The 25,088-nt window shown below is 47.1% G+C and overlaps 2 protein-coding genes across 4 annotated transcripts in view; one reads left to right on the plus strand and one right to left on the minus strand.

The window, feature by feature from the left end:
- SYN1 (synapsin I) overlaps positions 1-25,088 on the plus strand; it is a 109,334-nt gene that overhangs the window by 38,454 nt on the left and 45,792 nt on the right. For all 3 annotated transcript variants that reach the window (XM_081895222.1, XM_081895223.1, XM_081895224.1), the window contains exons 4-5: positions 3,627-3,783; positions 4,978-5,067. In XM_081895222.1, coding sequence (XP_081751348.1) covers positions 3,627-3,783; positions 4,978-5,067 — 247 coding nt within the window. The remainder of the gene's footprint in view (positions 1-3,626; positions 3,784-4,977; positions 5,068-25,088) is intronic.
- On the minus strand, positions 7,344-17,888 carry TIMP1 (TIMP metallopeptidase inhibitor 1). Its single transcript, XM_081895308.1, has 6 exons — positions 17,755-17,888; positions 17,040-17,204; positions 12,674-12,771; positions 11,692-11,809; positions 8,811-8,932; positions 7,344-7,620 (listed from the first exon to the last, which is right to left on the minus strand). Exons 2-6 carry the CDS (start codon positions 17,167-17,169, stop codon positions 7,414-7,416), a joined length of 675 nt encoding a protein of 224 aa, XP_081751434.1. The 5' UTR covers positions 17,170-17,204; positions 17,755-17,888; the 3' UTR covers positions 7,344-7,413.

The raw sequence follows: 25,088 nt of genomic DNA on the forward strand, positions 1-25,088 counted from the left end.
GATCTCTGATAACAAGACAAGAATAAAATATGAGAAGATACGTCAAGATACAGGTATGACAAATGACTGAGGGGGAGGGGGGGGAAACCTGCCTTTCCTTTTTTTATGTGATTAAACAAGAATCCCCTCCCCTAATGAGTCAGAAATTAAGGACAAACTGTGGATTTAAGGCTGTGTGGAGATAAACTTTCGAACCAAAGCAATGTTTCAAGACGAAGCTGGAAAGCTAAGAGTTTTGGAATGACGCAGTTAAAAATGCCGTCGCCATTTTAAATGCCGTCGCCATTTTGGGAGGCATTGTTGGAGCTCTTGGGTCTGGGAGGAGAAAGAGAGAAATAGAGCTGTTTACATATCGTAGATCAACTCCTCGGTGGGACTTAAGAGTGACAAATGCCTAATTTATGATGGAAAGAGCGATGTTATCTACGAATGAGATATATGGAAACCATCTGGACTTAGATTGGAGGAACGGGAAATTCACACAGGATTATTCTATTTGCTTATCGGCTTAAGGAGACTAACAGAAGAGATCGTAAAGGAAAAAGAGAAATTAAATGAACAAGATATGATGTGGAAACACCAAGATAAGACTGGATAGAATTATGAACTTTGGACTGATTGGGACTGATTTGGACATTAACGCAGTAATAAGAAGATGATCAGAATCCCCCTTCGGATCTTGAAGTATGGGTTCCCCCAACAAAATTTAAAAATTTGGCTTTGTAATTTGGAATTTATGTGATGTGATTTAATTTGATGTGATTGGCCAGTTATTAAAAATTATTAAAACAACAACAACAAATGGCCGAAATATTGGGGAATTTTGGAACAAGAGGGAGACAGATTAAAACTGCAGAGTTTTGAAAAACTAAAAAATAGAATGCGAGATTGGCTTCATTATTACCAGATAATGGAGGCATATAATTTGGACAAAAAAATTGGCTTCCAGGTGGAAAAATCAAAATGGGAAACAGAACTGCTAGATCCCAAAATAAAGAACTTGTCAAGAATGTATAACTTGCTGTTGAAATGGAACACTCAGGATGAAACGGTGAAATCTGCTATGATTAAATGAGCACAAGATGTTGGACATAACATTATGATGGCTGACTGGGAACAGTTATGGACCACAGGTATGAAGTTCACGGCATGTAATGCCTTAAGAGAGAATATTATGAAAATGATCTACAGGTGGTACAAGACACCAGTCAAGCTTGCAAAAATTTATCATTTGCCCGATAATAAATGTTGGAAATGCAAAGAGACTGAAGGTACATTCTTTCACCTTTGGTGGACATGCCCAAGGATTAAGACTTTCTGGGAGATGATCTATAATGAAATGAAAAAGGTATTTAAATATACCTTTCTGAAGAAACCAGAGGTCTTTCTCCTGGGCATGGTCGGCCAATTGGTGCCAAAGAAGGATAGAACTTTCTTTATGTATGCTACAACAGCAGCAAGAATACTTATTGCAAAGTACTGGAAGACACAAGATCTACCCACCCAGGAAGAATGGCAGATGAAGGTGATGGACTACATGGAACTGGCAGAAATGACTGGCAGAATCCGAGACCAGGGAGAAGAGTCGGTGGAGGAAGATTGGAAGAAATTTAAAGACTATTTACAGAAACATTGTAAAATTAATGAATGTTAGAAGGATGTTGGAAGGAAATTATGTGGTTTTAGCAGAAATGTTATAAAGGATTAGGAAAAAACAGACTGTTAATCGGTGAAAGGAGGGAAAGTAAAGTTACATTATATTAAGATAAATAGTTAACCGAACTAGAATACAAAAAAGGGAGGTGTGAGGAGGTCAAGGAAACAAGCAAATGAAAGATAAGTTATGGGAAGATTCGCTGTGTTTTTTTAATGGATTTTATTTTTCTGTTTTCTTCTTTTTCTTTTTCTTTTCTTTTTCTTCCTTATTGCGATATGTTGTTTTGTTTTTGTTTAATATGGTGTTTTTACTTTTTCTTTTTGTAACCTTTAAAACTCTAATAAATATTATTTTTAAAAAATCTCTTGATTCTAGGAGTACTATCAAATGTTGCTTCCAGTGAACAAAATTATGTTCATTCAGCTTAGGCATTCTTGGCCCTGCATCTTCATCAAAAACCACACTAGCCATCTTAAAAATCCAAAATTTCAAAAATTTCCCAAAATTTCAAAATTAAAATCTCAAAAATCTCAAAAGTAAAAACAGCTCCTTACTGTCTTAGGTACTGTGAACTCCAAGGGAAGGAGGTGTGCTTAATTCCCTCACACAATGGAGCAGTAAACCGTGTTCTTACCAGGAAATAAACAAAGAAAAATACTATTCAGCTTAGGATCTCAATCCTTTGCAATCCTTCAAAAATACGCAACACTGGGACCAATAACCCTTTGTGGGAATGTTGTGGGTAACAGGAGAGGATATATTGATTAATATTATCCTTCCTAACTCGCGATAGCAGAGTGCATTCCCCCTTTACACAACAGGTAGCTGGTTGCAGATTCGTTAGAATCTCTTAAGCTCTTTTATTCCTGGTAAGACCCCCTTTATCCCTCCTAAAAGAATAAAGACACCGCAGTCTTTATTCATAAATAACAAAAATAAGTTTACTCAGGATCAGGCAGAGCACAGTGTGATCCTTGAAGGCAGGCTTACGGCTTGAGGTTACAAATAAGTACAAATAGGTTTACCCCATATGGGAGATAACCCAGGGACTGGTGGCTGAGAGCAGCAGTGCAGTCCAGGTGAAGCAGGAAGCAGACAGGACGAAAAAGAGGGGAGGGAGGTAGCTACGTGACTTGGCCTTTTACCAGGTCTGGAAAGGTCACGCCCCCTACTGGTCACATGCAAAGGAAGGATGCTCCAGCCAGGTGGAACAGGAGGTTTGACTGGCTGGACCAACATCCCCTGCATGTGCACTCTAGCAAAACAAGTAATGTTGTACTTGACTGCTCCAGTGGATTACATCCCACAGAAAGGAGATAGGAGGGCTGTAGGATAAAAGAGAATCTGAGCTACCCATTGTACTAGACAACACCAATGTATGGACTCAGCAGTTGCATTCTGGTTGATTTAGCCCTGGAAAAGAATCTGTGGCTCCTTCAGTGGTCAAAGGAAAGCAAGCACATGGTCCAAGAGAACACCTGGTCTCATCTTTGAGATGCAGCAGATTAGAGATTACAGACCTGGGGGCCAGGGACGCGGACTTATAAAAAATATTGGGGGGGGCCCGGGAAAGCTCATGAATAATAAATAAGCTCATGAATATGCAAATAAAGTGGCGCCGCCTCCTCGTGATCAGCTCCAAAGGAAATTGGGTGGAGCTTTTGCTCGGGAGGGAGGGCAGGAGGCATGCAGCCCGCCCCTCCCTGTGCATTTTGGGCTGGGGGAGGGGCGGCGATGGCGCTCTGCTGGAGGGGTGCCGGAGATTATTGGGGGGGCAGAGCCCCCCCAAACGAATTTTTGAGGGGGCTCGGGCCCCCTCAAGCCCCATGGAGTCGGCGCCTATGCTGGGGGCCGAGATTCTGGGATCCTGGTGTCTCTAGGAAGCAGGCCTTATGAGCAAGGATGGGGGGAGAGTGGTTTTCCTGGCCACCCTTGTTCTTCATTATCACGCTTCTTCTTCTTCTTCTAGGAGCCTGAAGCCCGACTTTGTGCTGGTCCGTCAGCATGCCTTCAGCATGGCCCGTGGAGGAGACCATCGTGGCATCGTGATAGGACTGCAGTATGCAGGAGTGCCCAGTGTCAACTCCCTGCATTCTGTGTACAACTTTTGCGACAAGCCCTGGGTGGTGAGTGGAGGGAGCCGATGTTTGGGGCAAGGACTGTGACTGTAGGCTTTGGACTAGGTGGTGACAACGAGTGGAGTGTTTATTGGCATACCCACAAGTTGAAGGACTAGGGGTGTGTACACACTCTATCTTTAAAGCATACTCTTCCCCTCACAGAATTGTGGGCACTGTTGTGCCTTAGAGAATTATAATTATCCAAAACCCTTAATGAATGAAGAAGCCCAGGATTCCTGGAGGGACTGGATGTGTTTTGAATGTACTTTACAGGTATCATGTGTACACAGGGCTCATTTGCTCATTCTCTTCCCATGGAACCATCACTAAATTAAAAATAAATTGACATAAAGCTGAGACACTAAAACTTGAATGGCCAGTGAAAACCAGTTAAAAGCCTTGGATAAACAGGAGAAGTGTTAACTAAATTGTGGGCAACAGGCTTGGCAGGATTCAAGCAGAGAGGCTGTTCTAGAGTATAGATGATACCATTCTTGGAGGATAAGGCTTCCGGGGCTACTAGGCATGAGGGCTATATTGCCTCCAGTATTGGAGGAACTAGGCCTCTAAATCCCAGTGGGTGGAGAACCTGTGAGGAGAGTGCTGTGCTGTTCTGCTCCGCTTATGCTTGCAGGATTCCCATGGGCTTCTGGTTGGTTGCTGTGGGAACTGGATGTTGGACTAGAGGCACCTAATCCTGCAGGGCTCATCTTACATTGCTGTAAGCTCACCAGATCCAGGCAAGGATATGGCAGCCTGCCTCAGGCATGGAGCAGCTGTTGGGATGCCATGGGCGCAATACACAGGCAGTGGCCTGGTTGGCCACTGTGGGAGCAGGATGGGAGAGGACCTCTTGGCCTGACCCAGCAAGCTTCTTCTTATGTTCTCATGTTCTTGCTTCATAAATAGAAGGGAAACAGAGCAGAAGGTCATAAGAAGGAAGGCTAAGGTAATGACCACCACTTTGATTTTGGCCTGCAGCTGATGGGCAGCTGGTGCTGCTATGCCCAAAGGGGACTTCTGGTGGTGGCTGGGCTGCACCAAGTGGAGTTTCGAATGTCTGCCTGTGAAGGCAGCAGCAGCTCCCAGAGGGGAAAGGGGGTTCAAGGAAGCAATAGAGGCAAATGGGAGAGTTAGAACAGAAGCAAGCCGAGAACAGATTTAGAAGGTCTCTTTCTTGTTCTGTCTCTTACCTGACAGTTTGCCCAGATGGTTCGCCTCTTTCGCAAACTTGGACCGGAAGAATTCCCACTCATTGACCAGACCTTCTACCCCAATCACAAGGAGATGGTAAGTTGGGCTGGAGTGTGGTGGGAGGGCTAGAGATACCATATTTCTTCTTCCTTTTTTGTGCTAGATCAGTGATCAGAGAGGCTTGAATAATAGATTTGTAGAGTTGGAAGGGATCCTGAGGGTCATCTAGTCCATCCCCTTGCAATGCCATAATCTCAACTAAAGCATCCATGACAGATGGCCACCCAACTTCTGCTTATAATCTCCAGGGAAGGACAGTCCACAACCCCCAGAGGGAGACCATTCCACTGCCAAACAGCTCTTACTGTTCTTCCTAATGTTTAGTTGGAATCTCATTTCTTGTAACTTGAAGCCATTGGTTCGAGTCCTCCCTCCCAGAGCAGGAGAAAACAAGCTTGCTCCCTCCTCCATGTGACAGCCCTTAAGATATTTGAAGATGTCTATCATATCTCCTCTCAGTCTCCTCTGTTCTAGGCTAAACGTACCCAGCTCCTTCAAGCACTCCTCATAAGGCTTAGTTTCCAGACCCTGGTTCATCCTGGTTGCCCTCCTCTGCACACGTTTCAGCTTGTCAACATCCTTCTTAAATTGTGCCAGAATTGGACACGACTCCAGGTGTGGTCTGACCAAGACAGAAGTGAGTGGTACTATGACTTCCCTTGATCTGGACACTAGACTTCTGTTGATGCAGCCAAGAATAGCATTAGCTTCTTTTGCTGCTGCGTCACCCTATTGACTCATGTTAAGCATGTGGTCTACTAGGACCCTTAGATCCTTTTCACATGTACTGTTAGTAAGCCAGGTATCACCCATCTTATATTTGTGCATCTGGTTCTTCCTGCCTAAGTGCAGAACCTGACATTTGTCCCTATTGACATTCATTTTGATGGTTTTGGCCCATTGCCATTTTCAAATGGGACTGTCATGGGCTTAAATGTTGGCTGGCTCTCATTGTGCACTGGATTTAAATGACATGGGGTGAGATCCCACAGCTTTCATATTCAAAATATGTCACATGCTTCCTTATATGGTATTCCCATGGACACACCTTGCTGGTCAAGAGACTGCGGCTAGGACTTTGAATAAGGGCTTGGACTGGCGTTTCCCAACCCATGGTTTGCATTTGCTGTTACTGGAACTAGGGTCATGACTGCTAGCCACAATGGCTTTGTGCTACTCACACAGTCAGAGGTAGTACACACCTCTGAACACCAAAAGCTTCTCTTCTTTCTTGCTTTGCTTTGCTTCAGTCATTCCTCTTTCCTTAGCATCTGCTATCCTCATCTAGCAACCCTCCCCCTTCCCAATCGCCCTTTCCTTCTGTTTCCTCCTTGCCTTTAAAACAATGAACTGCTGCAGACAGGGAGTTTTTATTTTAAACTCTTCTTTCAACACCTAGTATAATTGTTAGGCACAGTGGTGGTGCTGGGGGGGGGGGCTCCAAACAGTCCATTGCTGTAAGCAGTTGCTCCATTCCTTCCTCTTCAAGCTGAGCCACAATCTGCAGGGAACAGTCCTCCACTGCCCGTGCTTGAGACCCTGCAGAGTGGCCGTATTGCCTTTGTTTCTTCTTCCTCTTCCTCCTCCTCTTCCGAGGTTCTCTTGAGTACACTGCATGGCTGGAGATGGAGGAGGGACAAGGGCAAGCCCCTTAGCTACCTCTCCAGCATTAGGAGCCGCATTTGAACAGCTTGGAAGCTACATGGGGCTAATGATTAATATGGAAAGCAGATGCTTTGGCAGGGGCAGCATTTCAGGTTTATGGGGAAGGGCCAGGAGTCAGAGGGCAGTTCCAGACTGTCGCTATCTTCTAGTGGGATTCAAACACATGATGGCCAATTCAGGTTGTGCAGTTATGGTTGATGGGGAGATCTTGCATGACAAGCCTACTCTCCCCAAATACTGGGCTTTTTGCCTGAAGAAGTGACAGGGAAATGCACTGAAAAGTGGTATAACGTTTGCTTTGGTGCAACATCACCTAACCTCCTCCCAAACAACTCCTTCAATAGCCAGGGTCAGCTCATCTCCCTGCAAACAAATGAGGCTGAAGGCTCAATAAACAGGTCATCTGGAAGGGCCTGCAGAAAATGTCAAGGTGGGAAGGGCTCTACGACTCATTTTGAAGAACATTCTCTCCCTGACCACTGAAGAACAACATATACAACTTCCCCTGGCTCTACGCCTTTTGCAGAAAACGTTTTGGCTCTTCTGGTTTTTCTTCCAGAAAAAGAACTAGAGGCTTGCTCTTAACAGAAACTTCAGATTTTCCAGGCAAAGAACGAACAAGGAAGAACAGGCAGGGGCAGAGAAGGTGGTTTGGAACTGATGTTTATTTTTAAAAGAAACAATCCAGAGATAGGAAGGGAAGGGTCCACAAAGAGATCACTGCCTCAGGAGAACTTTGCGAAGGGAGCCCGGCCCTTGAGTGCTCAGCGACTGCCAAGTGCAGAGGCCGGTGCTTTCGCCCCGGGGCAGGCAAGCCAAGCGTTTGGCCTGGAAGCTGTCCCATATCCTGGACATGATCCCATCTGTCCACAGGCACTGGTTGTCAGAAGTGATGGAGCACGGCATGGAATTGCAAGGCACAACCTTTTTTTGAAGGAAGAGTGACACACAGAAACATGAGTGGACAGGTCCCCTTCACGCATCATAGCAACATCCCATCCCACACCTCTGTTGACCAGTGGAAGCTGGTCCATGAGGACAAGACCGACCCAAGACATTTTGGCACCCGATGTGAGCCAGAAAATGGCACCCCCTCCCCACCAGGAAAGAAGGGGGAGGGGGACAAGTGAGGTGGGATAAGATCCATATCTGGATCTGCTTCCTCTGTGAATCGTCTTGCCTGAGGCAGTGACCTCACCTTGCCTCATGGGTGAGCCGGCCCTGCAGGAGGGCAAATGGGGCAGTGCTCCACCAACCTCATTCTGCCCTCAGCCAGCCCCCACTTGCCTGGCTTCTTACTTACATTTTGGAAAAATGAAGATCTGGATGCTGCCTCCATCCATTCTTCTTTGATTGTTAATGAACTATAAAATTTAGCATCCTATTGGGGGTCTCTGTGCCTGTCATTGGCTCTGGCACCACCTACTGTTGGTCTCCCTGCCTTTTGCCCTACCAGTTCCATTGCACCCCAGCCATCACTGCTGGTGATGTCTTAGCTCTGCCTTGCCCTAATTGCGAGGACCAGCCACCAGCGACCTGAGGACTCACTCTGGCCCCACAGGGCTTTCCCATGGGGAAGCCCATAGTTCCCAATAATTCATCGTCATTTTCTTCCACTCAGGGAGATCAAATGGGGGAGAGTTTTGCCAAAGACTCCCTTGCTCTCCAGACTGGAGAAAAGGGGATGAAGGAGGGAGCCCTGAGTCATGTCAGAGAAGGTGAATGGGTGGAGTCAGTGCTGCTGACCCCCCAACCCTTGCTCAGTTTAAAATATGGTTCCTGTTAAAAAATAAATTAGGGTCCAAATAGGGTTGCCATATTTCAAAAAATAAAAACCAGGTCACCCCAGGACAAAGCGCCACCTTTCGGAAATCCCCCCCCCCCGACATCAATTCTGCCTTTGTAATCCCAGACGTATGGCAGCCCATACGTTTAACAGATAAGGAAGCACGTCTTTCATTAGACCCTTGGCTGCCAATGACATTGGCTTTTGAGCTAGACAGAGCTCTTCAGAGGGTGCATGCTTCTCCTGGAGGGCCTGCCCCATCTGCAAGCATATGCCCACCTGTCCCTGGGGTCCCTCTGAAAGGGTCTGCTGGGGGCCAGGTACTTACTGTGCAGTTGCAGCCCTTGCTGTAGTCTGAACTCAGGCCTCGCTTCTGTGCGAAGGACAGCTGAGACCACGGCTCGATGAAGGAGCAGGCCGTGATCATGGCACGGTCACCTTCCAGCATGCCTGTTGGGAGGTGAAAAAACAGGTAAGAGAGAAAAGTTAAGTGTAAATATGGAGGAAGAGAATATAGAGGACTTGCTGACAAGGCCTTGTCACCCCCAGACCTTGCTTTCATAACTAAAATTGTAACCTGATGAGAGGTTTGAAGGTTTATCAATAACGGCGTGCATCTTTGCAACCATAAGCAGGGTTGTGCATAATCTGCCCTTCGGTGTGTATGTGTGTAATAAAAAAATGCAAATTCCATGCTCCCCAAAAATTGAATTGTGTGACCTGAGTACATAATTCATATGAGACCATTTTGTTTGAGTCAATTTTTTTGCATCATTTGTTTAGTTTTGCCAGATTTATTCTGACTTTGGTAGTCATGGCTCAGCTTAGAAAGCCACGTGAGGTACTGAACCCCTTTGAGCATCTCATTCAGCATCCCCTCTGCTTTTTGAGATTTCCGCTGTCATAACAGATCTTTAAAAACACAAGGGCTAGAAACCTGCTGCCACTGCTTCTTCTTAATTAAATGAAAGCTGATATTCTCAGTCAGTTGAATTTCATGCCCCAAACGACATTATGTGTTTTCTTGTGTTTCTTTGGAATCATGACCCATAGCTAAAGTACCCCTGGGAAGAAAAGAGATTTCACTAGTTTCCTAGGCAATCTACTCTGTTATTAAGCTGCCCTTTCAAAAAGACATGCTGTGTTTATTTTTTTTGGGGGGGGGGGGTTGGCCACTAGAGCAGAAAACATATTGTTCACATTCTTTTCTTACAAGCAGCTTTGAGGCCAGCCTAGGCAAGGCGCTCACTGTGAGATAAAACTATTCCTGGGCGGTGTCATCTTTGACTGGAGGAGTGCTCACATTCTTGATTACTCATCCATTTAAAAGAACAACTCACTGACTGCACATAGAAAAATTGGCTGTTGGCGGGAGGAGGCATTCTGGCCTGCCCTAAAACTATCCATGAGATGCTGGCATCCTTTGTGCAGCAACTATTCCACCTGCCTCCATGGGAGAGCATTCAGTTGACCAATCCCACTCCTGTATTCTGAAGAGGTGCTGTCCACATAGGAGTGCATGTCCAAAGTCTGTTTTGGGGGCCTAATCTAGCCCACCGGTCGATTTAATCCGGGCCCCGTGTCATTGGGGTAAAATCCTTAAAAAAGCTCATCAAGTTTGGGGTTAAATCCTAGCTCAACAACTTCAATCCTAAAAAAAAGCGCAACAACTTTGGTCGGCCCTCACGCCTGTTCACTTCATCAAATCTGGCCATCTTTGGAAAAAGTTTGGGCACCCCTGAATTAAGCTGTTGGTCTAGATCAGGCCTGAGCTCTCTGACAAAAGCTGGGATTAAAATGTTCAAAATCTACAGTATAAGGGCTCCTCTGGATGCCCTTTTTGTTGGGTATTCATGATGGTTTGTGCTCATGATGGTATCAGGGAGGTTACGCAGGATTTCAATATGATTTGCACCTGGAAAGGTTTCAAGACTGCTTTGTTTCTTATTGGTGATTTTTCATAACTTCCTCCTGAAATCTTGTAACTTCATAGCCTTCCATTGAAAAACCTCCCCAAACCCGTTTTTGTGTGCTCATGTCCAGAACCCAGCGCTCCCAAGGAGGTCTTGCATGAGGCTGACTTGTTCTTCCTCTCTTCTAAGAGGGAAGCTTTGTGAGGGACACAGTCCTGGATGTCACGAAGGCCCTGGGCTGGTTGTGGCTGGTCCAGAAAGAGGAGAAGATTCAGATGGGTGTCAAAGCAACCGCAGAACAAAACCATCCAGGGTATCGTCAAACCCTTACAGTGGTTGGCACTTTCTAAGAACATAAGTGGAGCCCTGCAGGATCAGGCCCATCTAGTCTAGCATCCTGTTCTCACAGTGGCCAACCAGATGCAAACCAGGCAGCAGCAGCCGCAGCTGAGCAGAAGAGACTTCTCCCCTCCTGCACTTTCCTGCAACTGTGATTCAGAGGCCTGCCAGTGTGGTGTAGTGGTTAAGAGCGGTAGTCTCGTAATCTGGGGAACCGGGTTTGGGTCTCCGCTCCTCCACATGCAGCTGCTGGGTGACCTTGGGCCAGTCACACTTCCTTGAAGTCTCTCAGCCCCACTCACCTCACAGAGAGTTTGTTGTGGGGAAGGAAGGGAAAGGAGAATGTCAGCCGCTTTGAGACTCCTTAAAGGGAGTGAAAGGCGGGATATCTTCTTCTTCTGCCAGTGGTCTGACCATAGCCATCCTGGTTAGTAGCCACTAATGACTTTATTCTCCATGAGTTTGTATAATTCTCCTTTAAAGCCATCCGACTTGGTGGCCATTACAGCCTCTTCACCCCTGTATTTCCCTATTCTCTCACTCGTGGTGGTTCAAGACATTTAGACACCTGAGAGAGAAAATTCATTGGTGCCTGCTCCAGCAAAACAGCATGCAAGTGACAATTTGCTCCTTCTCAGTGGGAACTTCAAACCTGCTGCCAAAGGCTTTTGTTCCTGTGATGGGGTTGGCCCTGATCCTGGAAGGGCCCTAGAGCTGTCTATCCTTTCTTGTGCAGTTTGGCAGGGAGTGCCTCTGAGCATGTGCAAAGGGCATGTGCAAAGGGTACCATAGCCACTCCCCACATATCTAGGCCTCGGTGACATGGTGCTCCTCTTGACAAATCCATGCTGCCCCCAAATGACTGTGAGCATAGGCATAGGCCTTCTTTCACTCAGGGTTATTTGTGAGTTTCAATTTGCCCCAAGTGCTCCCTGGCAAAAAGACGGTGCACCATACCTGCAATGACATATTCTTCTCCTTTGAGAGGACCCTTGTGTTCATAGCCGCAGAGGCTTTCCATGGCAGGAGTGTGGAGGAAACGGACATCTTGCATCTCCTCAGGGCCCTTGTATACCTGTGCAGGGGGGGGAGGAGGAGGGGGGTCAGTGACCAGGAAGGGGCCAGTAGAGGGACAGGTGCAGGGACAGGACTCTTCCCGGCTCTTACAGAAGTGGGGAAGAGGTTGTAGCTCAGGGGGAGCACATGTCTTGCATTCATGATTGTTCAAGCCCCATAAATTTAACTGATGATGATGATGATGATGATGATCACCTTAATGCTGAAGAAGGGTCTACTGCTGAGAAGGCTCAATCTTTTGCCACCTCATGTGAGCTCAAGGGAGTACCTGTCAGTGTGTTGCGGGGGCCTTGGGGGTGCAGACAACCTTCAGAGGCAGGGAACCTGAGGGCTGCACGCCACTAGTGGTGGGGCCAGAGGCAAGAGCATCCTTAGCAATGTACATTTTGCCTTTGTGCTGCAGGCTGGTTTCCTGCCAGACAAGCATCCTCAGAGCTCAAGGGCACCTTGCAGCCCCCCCTTCCCGTCTAGAGGGTGTTGCAGGGAGTGGGAGGGGAGGATGAAAACAAAGGAAAGGAAAGGGGGGGAACCAGCTGTTCTGAGAATGCGTACTGGGTGGCAGTGCAGAGCCTGGATAGCTGCATCTCTCTGCAAAAACTTGCAAGGAAGAGAGGCAAAGTGTTCACTTTGCATGGGAAGTTTGTAGGCTCAGCAAACGCAGCATCTTCAGGGAAGAGGGAAGGAGCTACTGAGGATGAGGAACACTTGGCTGCTGCATTTTGTTGCTGCGTAGATCCAAGCAGGCTCACTGGCTGAGGATTGGGATCTCCACCAGCTGGTCCTGCCCACCAGCATAAGGGCGGCTTTAGGGGATCCCACTGGCGAGTCTCTGGGTTACATTATAGTAGCGGGAGAAGCTCACCTTGGTGGTTTTGATCTCGTGTCGCATCCACCACACTGGTTCCCCTATGGAGATGTTCACCTGCTGCTTGCTGACTCCCACAAATTTACCCCGGATCACTGCAGAGGAAAAAACGGTATTGCATCACAGCTTTTCTTCCATTCTCCCCAGCTCTCCTGGCTTTTGACCTTGACTTTCATACGCCTGTCTCCCATTATGCTATACCCTAAGGAGGGATGGTGCAGGACGCTTGGGAATCTTGTCACCTCGGCTACGGTTTCTTCTGCGATTTGTCTGCTCTGCAGCCTCAGAGTTACACCCAGACCTGCTCTTCTCACAAGGCCTGCAGCAGGGAACCATGGGCCCTCAGATGTTGCTGCACTACAACTCCCATCTCCCCTAAGTCTTGGCTCTGCTGGCTGAGGTGGATGGGCTTTGGAGCCTGACCACATATGGAGGACACCACAGGCTCCCCTTCCTCACACTCGATTTCCCCGTAAAACTACACCCTCTTTCTCTTGTAAGGGTCAGAGTTTTGAAGTCCAGCTTCTAACAGGGATGCCTCCATACGGACTACCTCCCATCATCTCACCTCTGACTGTGCTGGCCATCTGATATCAAAAGCCCCCTGAATACAAAAAGTGGAGAGCGGGCTGTGACCACCTGGTTGTTTTTTTATGTAGATATTTAGATTCTGCTCTTTCAGTGCAAAATGTGCCACTCTGAGCAGCTTACAACAATAAACTGCATTACAAACAGCAATACAAAGGCTCAATGAAGAAGGGGGCAAATTCAGCCATTAAAACCAAATTATAAAAACAAAACCAAAGCTTGCTGGAACAAGGAAGTCTTGAGTAGTTTTTTGGGGGGGGTCCTGGTGACACTTTTCAGAGTTCCTAAAAAGCCACTGGACAGATTTTCCTGCACTATGTTCATGTACTGGAGTTGTTGAAACACCACTTGCATTTTAACACTCGGCTGTAGATCATTCACATTTTTGTCATAGATCTGCTAGGAAATGCAAAGTGAGATGTAATCCTCTTTGTAGGCTCTCCCATAATCTCCCTCCAAGCAGGCTTTTGGAGGAAACTGAGCAGCAGGAGGGAGGGGTGTGTGTGTGTGTGTGTTTTGATTGGACTGCAAGTGGAAATCCCACTCTGAGCTTCTCCCCCTAGTCCAGCCAGGGAAGCTGCTTTCTCTGTGCTGTGTTGTGAGTCTGCAACCAAAGAGGACTCAAATTACTACCACTTTGTGATGGGCATAGCTAGTGCTCTCCTCTGATTAGGTCCTTGGAAGGACTGTCGCTGGGGGCAGGGCATCTGCTCTGCATGCAGAAGGTTCCCGGTTCAATCCCCAGCATCTCCAGGTAGGGCTGGGAATGTCCCCTGCCTGAAACCCCAGAGAGCTGCTGCCAGTCAGTGTGTAGGCAATGCTGAGCTAGATAGTGCAGTACTCTGACTTGGTATAAGGCAGCTTCCTATGTTTGCATGCAGGAGGTCCCAAAGTCAGTCTCTGGTGCCTCCAGTTTAAAAGGATCAGGGAGCAGGCAATGGGGAAAACCCTCCCTGGAAAATTGCTGCCAATCAGAGTAGACAATACTAGGCAAGGTTGACAAATAGTCTGACCCAGTGCCTTTTTCTAGAAAAATAGGTGCTGGCACTCACCATGAAGTTGTTACAGTAAGTGTCACACTTTTTAACAACAACAAAAGAGGTGCCGGCACTGTGTCCCCTTGAGGACCCCCTGAAAAAAGCACTGGTCTGACTTGATAAAAGACCTATGATTGCAATTTTTGTTACTAGTGGCATAATAATATATTGGTAACAGCTGAGATCAGGGTTTAGAACATGTAAACCAAATAAGTTCCTTTGCATTCAGACACACTGGTGATATTTGTCTGCAGTTGCCCTCCTGCTCCCCACCTCAATGTTATATGAGTCCTGAGCCTCTTTCAATCCCAACCACTTTCTTTCATTCAAGGGAAGAACAGAAATCTTAACGATTCAAAGGGTGAATCACCTAAGGAGCCCCTTCAGAGGAAGCTCTGGGCAAGGACTTCTGCTTGCGCAAAAGAGCTTCCCCCTTCTCCTTGGAACTGGCTGGGGGGGGCGGGGAGGCGGGGAGAACTGCAGAAAAGCAGATGGAAGGGACAAGAGGGGGCGTCATTCCATCTGGCTGAAGTGCTTGTGCAGATGGAAGATTTATAATAGTGGGGCATTGCATCCCACCCCAAATTTAGAATGTGTAATAAAATAAAACAGCCCAGAATCATTTTATGTTAAAAATCTTTTTTAAAAAGAGACAAGAAAAGAAAGAGGCACATTTTGGAAATCAGACTCTAGCCTACCAGCTAAACATGCCCATTTGCCTAATTTATTTCAGTGACAGGGTCAAAGTTTCCTAGTGACAGTTCTGGGGGGCGAAATTAATTGCCGGATTCTATACTGACTGTAGCTGAGGTACACAAGGGAATACGTATCGATTGTATACTGCCAGCAGGGGGCAGTGCAGGGCATATTTACTTATTATCAAGTGCGCACTATTGCAGGACTTAAAAATGCTTCTGAAGCACTTTTAAGGGGGTGTTAGCAAGCACAAGTATTGAAACAGTTCCAGGAGCGTTTAGAGGGGATAAAACCTCAGCATACCATGATATATGACCAAGTTTCCATTTGCGCTGCCAACCTTTGGTTTGTGTGGTGTTTGGGTTCCTGCACTTCTAACAACTGCCTGGTTTGCAGAAATTTCGCATGTGAAGCTTTTTCTGGGATAGAGATGAACTGTTGGGGGAAGGTTCAATTGCCAAACTTATCCAGGTCAGGTAGCTGAAGATGAGGAAGACCCAAGAGCCCTGCTAGAATCCTCATCTTCAACATCCTCATCACCATCTTGGGGCGCTTCCAGATAACCTGTTTATTGACTCTGTGTCCTAATTTGTTTGCAGGGAGTTTAGATGACACTGGCTATTTAATGAGCAATTATTCAGAGGCTTCTGTGAGGATGTTAGATGACAATGCACCAAAGTGAGCTGGTTCTGCGCTTTCCAGGGCATTTCCTCCTCACTTTCCTTACTACAAACTTTCAACTACAACTGTGCAACCAGAATTTGCAAGTCTCCCATCTAAAAAGAATGAGAGTCTGGAAGCCCCCCTCAATCCTGACAGTTAGAGCTATTTGACAGTGGAATTTGCTGCCAAGGAATGTGGTGGAGTCTCCTTCTTTGGAGGTCTTGAAGCAGAGGCTTGACAACCATATGTCAGGAGTGCTCTGATGGTGTTTCCTGCTTGGCAGGGGGTTGGACTCGATGGCCCTTGTGGTCTCTTCCAACTCTATGATTCTATGATTCTATGAATCCAATTGCCCTAGGCATGCTGAGATGATGGGCAGTTCTTCTGGGTATAAGCACTCACCACAGGGAAGTAATCCAGAGTGAAAGCATTGCTAGTGACTTCAAATCACACTCCTGAAGTCTGACTACTCAAGTGGCATTGGCATGCCATCAAACCCTTTAAATGACTGAATTCGAACACACAGGCTGTTGGTACAGGAAGGGGGGAAGGTGTAGATTTGCCAACTTAGTTACTAGCCTGTTTATGCCCCTATATAGTTTGTGGCCTGTCTACAGCCTAATGTAGCCTGAGACATGTTAGAGAACAATTGTCTTCCCTTTTATAAAAATACCTTTGTATTAGGTCTACCAGGCAAGTGGCTATTTGCAACCCTGGGGCATAGTGGTGAATTTCAGTTTATGGGAGTGATGGACAGAATTCACAGAATCATGGAATCATAGAATTATAGAGCTGGAAGGGACCCCGAGGGTCATCTAGTCCAACCCCCCGCAATGCAGGAAACTCAACTAAATCATACATGGCAGATGACCAGCCCACCTCTGCTTAAAAACCTCCCAGGAAGGAGAGTCCACCACCTCTTGTGGGAATCTGTTCCACTGTCAAGCATCTAGGACAGAGGCAGACGACCACATTCCCTCATGGACAACCTTCTTGGGGGCTGCATGACCTAGTGGTAGGAGGGACTAGAGGTAAAAGTGGGCGGGGCTTGCCTTTTTACAGTAGGTTGCATTCCTGCCACATCTACACATTCACACACTTCAAGAGGCATTACGGCTGTTTAAGGACACAGAATAGCCAGGCAAAAACATGCGAGGAATACGTGGAGCAGGACAAATGAGGGGTGTGGTCCTGGGAAGAGTCCAGAGGGCTGACGAGGGCCACATTCAATGCCTGAGCATGAGCCCCCCCCCCACACAATGCAGGGACAGGGAGAGCCTTAGGAGTCAAAGGGGAAGCTGTGCCCCAAAGGGCAGAGGAAGTCAGACAGTGCCCAGAGGAGGGCAGTGCGTGGACTTCAGCAGCGTCCAGAGACTCACCAACATCAGCATAGCAGTACGCGGATTGGGGGTGGCGGGGGGCACAGGAGCAGGCTGCAGTTGGATCCCCCAGCAGAACCAGAAGGAGGAAGCTGGCCGTCAGGAACCCACACACTTTAGAGGTGTCCATTTTTAACCCAAGGAGAGAAGTGACTCAGTCGTGACCTAGAAGGCAGAGAGAGAGAGAGAGAGAGAGAGAGAGAGAGAGAGAGAGAGAGAGAGAGAGAGAGAGAGAGAGAGTTGTTTCAGGAGAGGGACCTTCAGAAAACGGGGTGGGAACATCATCCACAGAGTAGCACCTGCAAGGGAGTTCTCTAACCCTGGCTGAACAAAGCTCTGTGTGTTCCAGTTTTGTGGGTTGGGCAGGATCGAAAATAAGGGATGGGAGGAGAGAAGGATCACTTGGCATGGGGACAGGCGGGAAGGACCCCAGGGGCAGCTCCCTCCACCCTGGGTGGGTGCCACCCAAGCTGTGCAGTGGATTCCTCTCCCTATGGGGACACCCCACCCGGGCTGGGGCAGTGGGTTGAAAGGGGGAAGCCTTAGCAGGAAGGGCAGTCAAGCGCCTGAGATTCCTGTGCCAGCGCAGGAAACTGCTGGGAGGAACCGGGGCCGGCAGAAGAGGGCACTTCGCTGGGTGAAGACGGGCTTCGGCTTCCTTCCTCCACAGGGTCTGGGGGCTGAGGGGTCTTTCTGCCTGGGGCCCTTCGCTCACCTTGCTCTCTGCCGCTGCTCTGTAGGCGTGCAGCTCCTGGGCTTTCGGGCTGGTATTTAAAGCTCACCCCACTTTCCCTCGCCTCTCCTCCCCCTGCTTTTCCTGTCTGGGCTGCCAAATGGGCGTGACAGCAGCAGCAGCAGCAGCCTCCTGTGGTTTTGAGCGAGCCATGCCAGGGTGGAGCGCCTCTTGCCTCAAGAATCTTTCTTAAGGGAGAGACGGGGAAGGCGGGAGGGAGCCGCTGCAGCCCCCACCCCCCAAAAAGGGTGAGCGGGAGTTTGGGATTACTCGGTTAATTGAAAGAAAGTGATGGTGGTTGTTTCAACGGCTGGCTTCTAAGACACGCATCCTTCTGGAGCTCCCAGAGTCTTACTCTTGTACTCTGGACTAGACTCTTTCCTTCTCGGTTTGATCACTGAAATTTCCTCCTTTGTTCTTCCAGTTTACAGTGTGTTGGTAACTACCTTCGTGTCACAGAAATTGGCATACTGAATAAGTGAGATACAATTGTAGAACTGTAGAGTTGAAAGGGACCTGAGGACCATCTAATTCCAGAGTCCAACCCCTTGAATTAGCAGGAATATGCTGCTGTCCCATGCAAGGATCAAACCTGGATTATCAGCACCAGGCTCTAACCAACTGAGCTATCCATGCAGATGGCATTTCTTACTGAACGAATCAGTCTGTGATTTTTAAGTTTAAAAGTTTTTTTTTTTAAGTCTGGGCAAGCTTCTGAGCTTCACAGAACTTCTCTTTTGGTAAAATAAGCATTCCGATGACAGGAGATTGCAGGAAGCAGTTCATAAGGGAGCGAGGCAGCTTTCTGCACCTCTTGGAGACTCTGAAAGCACCGTTTGCTGCCGCCTCCTCCTCCTCCTCCTCCTCTTAATTAACTGCCTTTCGCATATATGTTTCAAGGCGATGTACATAGTATAGCAAAAACAGCAGAGAAAATAACTGCAGCTGCAGGTGGACTGAAACACAATAAAAGGAGACAACCATGGCAGAGACAACCATTCACCCAGTTGGGAAAACTGGTCAGAACAGAAATGGGGCAGTTTGGAAAATAACTTGGCTACAATATGAGCTTTTGCACGGGAACAAGCCAGGAGCTCCAGATGCAAGTTTGGCAACATGCAAATGGGCTTTTTCAAGGTGTTCCTTGCTTGTGGAGTGCTTTCCCCAGGGAGACTTGCCTGCTACAACCTTTATTTTTAGTTGGCAGGCCCTTAAGAATCTCAGGTCCTTGTGGCCTCCTTTAGTGGGGCAGGCTCTCTAAGTTATGTCTTTTAATTGTATAGTTGTGGGGTTCTTTAAGGTTTTCATTGGGTTTTTTGTAATTAGTTTTAGAGTTTATATTGTGTTTGTAAGTTGCTTTAGGTCACTTGTGGGAAGAGTGACTACTAAATATTATTATCAGTAATAATAAGTCTTAAGATGTTTCTGGAAAGTGCAGAAGAGTGTTGAAGAGCCCTGTGAAAATAATTCTATGCAAACACAAAAACTTCCACCTCCTTTGAGCTCCTAGCTTTCTTCAGGACCAAAGGTTACACTGGCAGCTAAGTTCATTTCCAAACCACCCCATGACGTCTCCTCACCTCTGCTACTCCTCTTCTGCTGTCTCTCAGGATGAGCCCAAGACTATCCCTGATCAAGCTGGAATGTGTGTGCAACTTCTGTGCCATTCACAGAACCTCACAAGCATGTCTTTTCAAGCTAGCTAAGGTCACAGCTACACTTACCTTTGAATCCCTCTTATACCACTTTAGCAATCGTGGCTTCCCCCAAAGAATGCTGGGAACTGTAGTTTGTTAAGGGTGCTGGAAATTGTAGCCTCGTGAGGGGTCTCCTAACAACTCTCAGCACCCTTAACAAACTTCAGTTCCCAGCATTCTTTGGGGGAAGCCAGGGCACTCCCCCCCCCCGTGTGTGTGTGTGTGTGTGTGTTTATTGCAGGTATATTCTGCAACACGTAATTGACTCAATATTAGTGCATTAATGATGGATGGCTTCATGACTGCACATCATTCCGCTCTGTTATTTGTCCTATGATGTTCTCCAATGTTACTGTGTTGTTGCTGTTTGGAGGCGCCCTCTTAGTGCAGCAAAAGTGGGACAAAAAATAAACCGGCATTTTTATGGTATAAAAAGGTGACAGGATTTTAGCAGGAAGTGACGGGGCATGCAGCAAATAGAAAGGAAGCGGTGTGATCACCTGAAACATTTGCAGCTGTAAATGATAATGGAAATGTGATTGTGTATTACCTCCCCAATAATGTTTTGATATGTGAAATTAACAGGATTTTGCATTGTTTTGTAAGACGCCTTGGGAATCCTGTTGGAACCTGAAAGTGCAGGATGCTAATTGCTGTAGAAATAATATGAAAAAGTGGTGCTTGCATAGCTATCCCTGACCTTGGTTTGGCCTCAGTGATGGCACAAGACTAAGTTCCTCTCCAGCAAATGTTGCTGCTACTGACTTTCGTCTTCCCCCACTTCTGGTGCTGAGCTCAAGGACCATGCAGAAGGTCACCGGGTGGCTCATACAATTGCATGCTGGTGTATGACTCAGGAAAGGGGATCCTAGGTCTTTTCTTCACCACTGCTCAGAAGTACAACTCAGCAAATAAAGAGCCCTGAATGTTGCTCCATTAGAGTGTGGGGATTTTGGGGTCACGTTTCCTATCTTGGCTCCAAAGTTGGGTGCAAACCTTCCAGTTGTAGTCCAAGACCAGGACTAGAAGATCTGGTTGTAGGAAACTGAACGGGCAGGCCTGGGCAAATGAACTTGGCAAGAGTTCTCCTTCAATATGCAGACATTTCTGCTGCAAACACGGAGGCTCACTATGGATGCTGCCCAGGCTTCTAAGCACAGCTAGGAAAGGGAGATCACCCTGAGGGCATTGGTACTACTCCCGCTTCCAACTCTCCCTTCCATTTTCAGAGCTACCCATGGGTAGCATTGCTGGTTTTTTCCTAACTGTGGTTTGTTCAAAACTACAACATGGAGGTTAAGCGTGGTTCTCAAGCTGCAGTGCAAACCTAGCAATAACCACTGTTTGCACCAAAAATAAAAAAGAGCGTGGAATTAATTTGCAAGAGTGAAGGGTGCATGAGAAGTGTGAAGGTCCCCAATGTTCTAGTTTCATGGTTTTAAGAGATTGGGCAGCAGACACTGAGATCTTGCTCCGAGGGCCTTCTGGCGGTTCCCTCACTGACAGAAGTGAGGTTACAAGGGTTACAAGAACAACCTCTTCATCCATGGACTACACAGATGACACAGCCTAAGGTGCACTCCATCCTGCCTTGAGCTTGGGGTGCTTCCAACTGGGTGAAGTGGGTGATGGCACAGAATGTTCTGCTCAAGGAACAAAGAAAACAGACTGTTTGCAGTCCAGCTTGTGTGAGGGGAGGAAGATCTGTCCTCTTGGCTGGAATTCAAACTCACCGGCCGGTTCTTTGGATTGTAGGTATCTACTAGTCACAAATTTTCCAGCATGTCTGTGGGATCTAATGGGCCAAAGTAGATTGGGTTTGGAAAAAGAGCCACCTGTGTTCTATTTCTATCCTGTGTGTCTCCGTGGTTTGAGGAGAGAAAGGTCAGGAGGAAGGCTGTGGTCAAAGAAACGGCTGAATGAAAAGGGAAAGTGAGATTTTCCATTCATCACCAGCAGGAAATTAGGCAGCGTTTTTGTTTATGTTTGATTTGCAGTGTTTAAGGATGAGTAAAAGTTATTGGGAAAGTGAGATAGGCAGGGAAGGCCCCTGGCGATGGAGCATCATCAGCTCCCTCCTGCTTCCTCACTCCCCATCCCTCCAGGGCGTCTGTCTCCTGCCTGGTTTGCCCCCATTTCTCTCTTGCAAAACCCCCTCAGGGCATCAGGAGTCAGGGAGGAGCTGTGACATAAGGGGAACAGAATGGGAACCAAAAGGTGAAGGTCAGGAACGAGGAGGAGAATGGGCCCACACAGTGACTGTTGAATGGGTGGGGCAGAAGCTGAGTGATGTGTGTCGTGCCTCAGGCCATACTGCATATTTTCGCAATTCTCGTCCTCTCACCCTACTCTGGTCTTACATCATAGTTATCATTAATAATGAGGAGATACTTTGCATCTATACGTTTTGTATAGGAGCCGTTTGTTTAAGGCTGGTAGCTACCATGTTCATGGTGAGCTCATGTCTGTGGTGAGATTTGGGAGCAGTTAAGGACCCCCCCCCCCTGCAACTGAAGACAGGCTCTGGCAGTTTGGGCAAACAGGACTGATCGTGGGTCCACCAGTCAAGAAGGTGGTTTCTGCCCAGGCTGTAGAGGGAAGTGAGGGGCGGGTGGGGCTCATCCACCTGAGAAGGAAGCCCATCTAGGAGAAGAAAAACTCTGATCTTAGACCTCTGCTGCCTTGTGGGATATCTTTGGGGTAATAAAATGCTAAGAAGTAAACCCTGCACAAATCCAGAGTGGAGTCCCTGAGGTGGTTGGATTGTGCTTTGGCTGCCTCCTCTCAGCAACTCCTGCAGCCAAAGCAAGTGCCAAACGTCTTGCTCTGCTTTCCTTTGGCCCACAGCAGCAAGACTGAGGAGGGGGGTCTTGTTGTCTGGCCAGCCCAGAGCCTCCAGACACACGGCCCAGGCTTGCACCCAGGGAAGGTGACTTCGATGCTGCTAATAAAGTGGTTTGACTTCATCCCCAAAGACGCACTCCATTCTCTCTTGAGAAAGACGCATACCAACAATATACTGTATTGGTATAACTATGCAAGTATATACATGTGACATATACAATGTACACAAATGTTCTCTGTAACATGCTCATTGGCCTCTTCTTCCAGACTGTTTTCAAAAATGTCAGTTTGCAGCCAGATGCCTGCCAGTTTGAGGGGCTTTGCCAGTGATTGTCATGACAACCAACAGAGGCCCTGCAGGGAACTGGTTGACTTCCCTCCCCGCATTCCTTCCATGTCCCTGCCTGGAGGGTTGCTGCTGACACCAGGGAGAAGGAGGTTTCTCTCTGGTGGCCCTCAGGCCCACTGAGATGCTGGTCCCTCCAACATTACATGTTTTTAAGTGTGTTTTGAAAAAAGTCATTTATTTGAACTACCTTTTATTAAACAAAGTCTCTCAGTGCCACAGGTTTTTAATGACTGAACTGTTTTGCAAATACTGCTTCCATGCTGCTGCTTTATTTTATTTTTAGGTAAATTGACTTAGATATTCACAAACTGTATGGTGTTTCATTATGTTTTTTAAAATAATAATAATAATTCATTAGTCTCTTGAGTTGCCTTGTGAGGGATATGAATGCTAATGCTAAGAATTCTAATTCATAGGCCACCTGGTGATGGGAGGCACCTGCTAGGCTACTTGGTAGTGCAGAAGTCTAGCGGTTCCAACCTGCTTCCCACATTCAGCCCTAACAGGCTCACTAGTTCCTGCCCTCTGCTGACTTCATCCGTGATAGCTTGGGGTGCCGTCCCTTGAAATCTCAGCTGGAGCAACGGCTGGCTCACGAGTGACCATCAGGGCTTTGGGATGCTTGTTGAGTGAGCTGTCTCCACTCCTCCTTTAGCTACGTCCCATCATGTTATGCTCTGTCTCCATCCATATAATGTGTGGTGTAGTGGTTAGAGTGTTGGACTAGGACCTGGGTTCAAATCCCACTCAGTCATGAAACTGGCTAGGTGACCTTGGGTGAGTTACCAGCCTGCCTCACAGGGTTGTTGTGAAGATAAAACGGGGAGCGGGAAAACCATGTGTACCATCTGAACTCCTTTGTGGAAAGGAGATAGAATCATCATCACCATCATTCATAGTAGTAAAAGAAGACAACAGCAGGTGAAGAGCCCTGCTGGACACTGGACGCCCAAGGCAGGACACGAATGTGAGATACCTCCTCCCTCTGCTGTTTCTTCTCCAGAGACTGGTATCAGTGACGTGCTGCCTTGATCTAGGAGGCAGCCTGAAGCCATCATGACTAGTAGCCTTTTGTAAGAGCAAGTCTCCTTCCTCCATGAGTTGTCTGATCTCCCTTGAAAGCCATCTAAGCTTGTGGCCATCACCACTTCCTCTGGGCACCAAATCCCACAAGCTGGTTAATGCCTTATATGGAGGGGTGATTACATTCATGTCTCCCAAATCTGTTGCCAAATCAGTTTCTAGTATTATGGGAGAGGGACCATTCTATCTCTGCCTGCTTCCTTCCTTCACATATCATGTTTATCATATCTCCCCACCTCATTGCACACAGACCCATAAACTAAAAATCCCCAAACCCTTTCATATGCAGAAAGTTCTCTTCCAACCCTGTGGATTATTTGCCATTTGCCGTACCTTTCACTTCTTTTTGCTATCCTTTCTGAAGCAGGAGAGACAAACAGAATTAAAAATGGAACTGCTCCTTAGATCACTATAAGGGCATTATAATGCTGCCTGTCTTATTTTCAAGTTACACATGTTATGAATGTACATTTCAGGAAATGCAATGCCTTTCCATTCCCCTGCATGGATGCTTTTGCTGACGCAGTGCTGCAACCCACACCCACTGATGGTGCAGGCAGTGACCTTGTGTCTTTACAGCGGTCAGTGCTGCTTCCCTGGACTGTGGTTGAGAGAAAACTGTGCAGTTATCCCTCTATGTCCAGTGGCACCTGTGATTCTTGAGCATCAACCCCACTGCACAGCAACACGCTTTCGAAAATTGGGGGAGGGGTCAAAAGCAGCATGTGATGTGCATGAATGCATCTGTTGTTCAAGGGGTAGGGAGAAGTGGCGTGTCTCACTGACTCTTGACCAAATCTGTTTTCTATTTTATTTTATTTTTTAAAAATTGCTTTATTAGTTTTAAAAAGAAAAAACAGTCAACAAATGAAAAACCAAAAGGTAATACAAATTACTAAAAGTAAATAGATTTCTTACAACACAGCTTCTATTATGACTGCCAGTCACACCATCAAAGGACCAGAGCTGTTTTCTAGAGTCCACAGTGACTCATAGGAGCCTGCCTGATGGCCTCTCCCTGATCCAGGGCCCCGGGAGGGCTGGAAAGGACCCTACATCAGCTTCGATGGAGCACCCTTCCTTTCCACTTCAAGAACTCATGGGCTTCTTTTGTAACTTAAGGCTCTGTTTATTATATTTTTGGTCTGCCTTACAAATGGGCTCCTTGGGGAAGTCAAAGGAAGGGGCCATCTTCCCTCCCCATCTCCATATTTCTGACTTTATGTGATGTGTTTCATTGTTACAGAATAAGAACAACAAAATGTTCTTGGGGCGCTTAAAGGCTTTCACTATTTTTGATGGGATTCGGGGCTCATTCATACTCACTTTTTGCTCTGTGCTTT

The sequence above is a fragment of the Podarcis melisellensis genome (assembly GCF_964234715.1).
Source record: "Podarcis melisellensis genome assembly, chromosome: 17".
In the NCBI taxonomy this organism is placed as follows: Eukaryota; Metazoa; Chordata; class Lepidosauria; order Squamata; family Lacertidae; genus Podarcis; species Podarcis melisellensis.

Excerpts from the sequence above, each read along its gene's own strand:
- TIMP1 (XM_081895308.1), bottom strand. The coding sequence starts at position 17,169 with ATGGACACCTCTAAAGTGTGTGGGTTCCTGACGGCCAGCTTCCTCCTT. Across the intron at positions 12,772-17,039 it reads GTACTGCTATGCTGATGTTG|TGATCCGGGGTAAATTTGTG; the intron begins GTGAGTCTCTGG and ends TTTCCTCTGCAG. Across the intron at positions 11,810-12,673 it reads ACGAGATCAAAACCACCAAG|GTATACAAGGGCCCTGAGGA; the intron begins GTGAGCTTCTCC and ends CCCCCTGCACAG.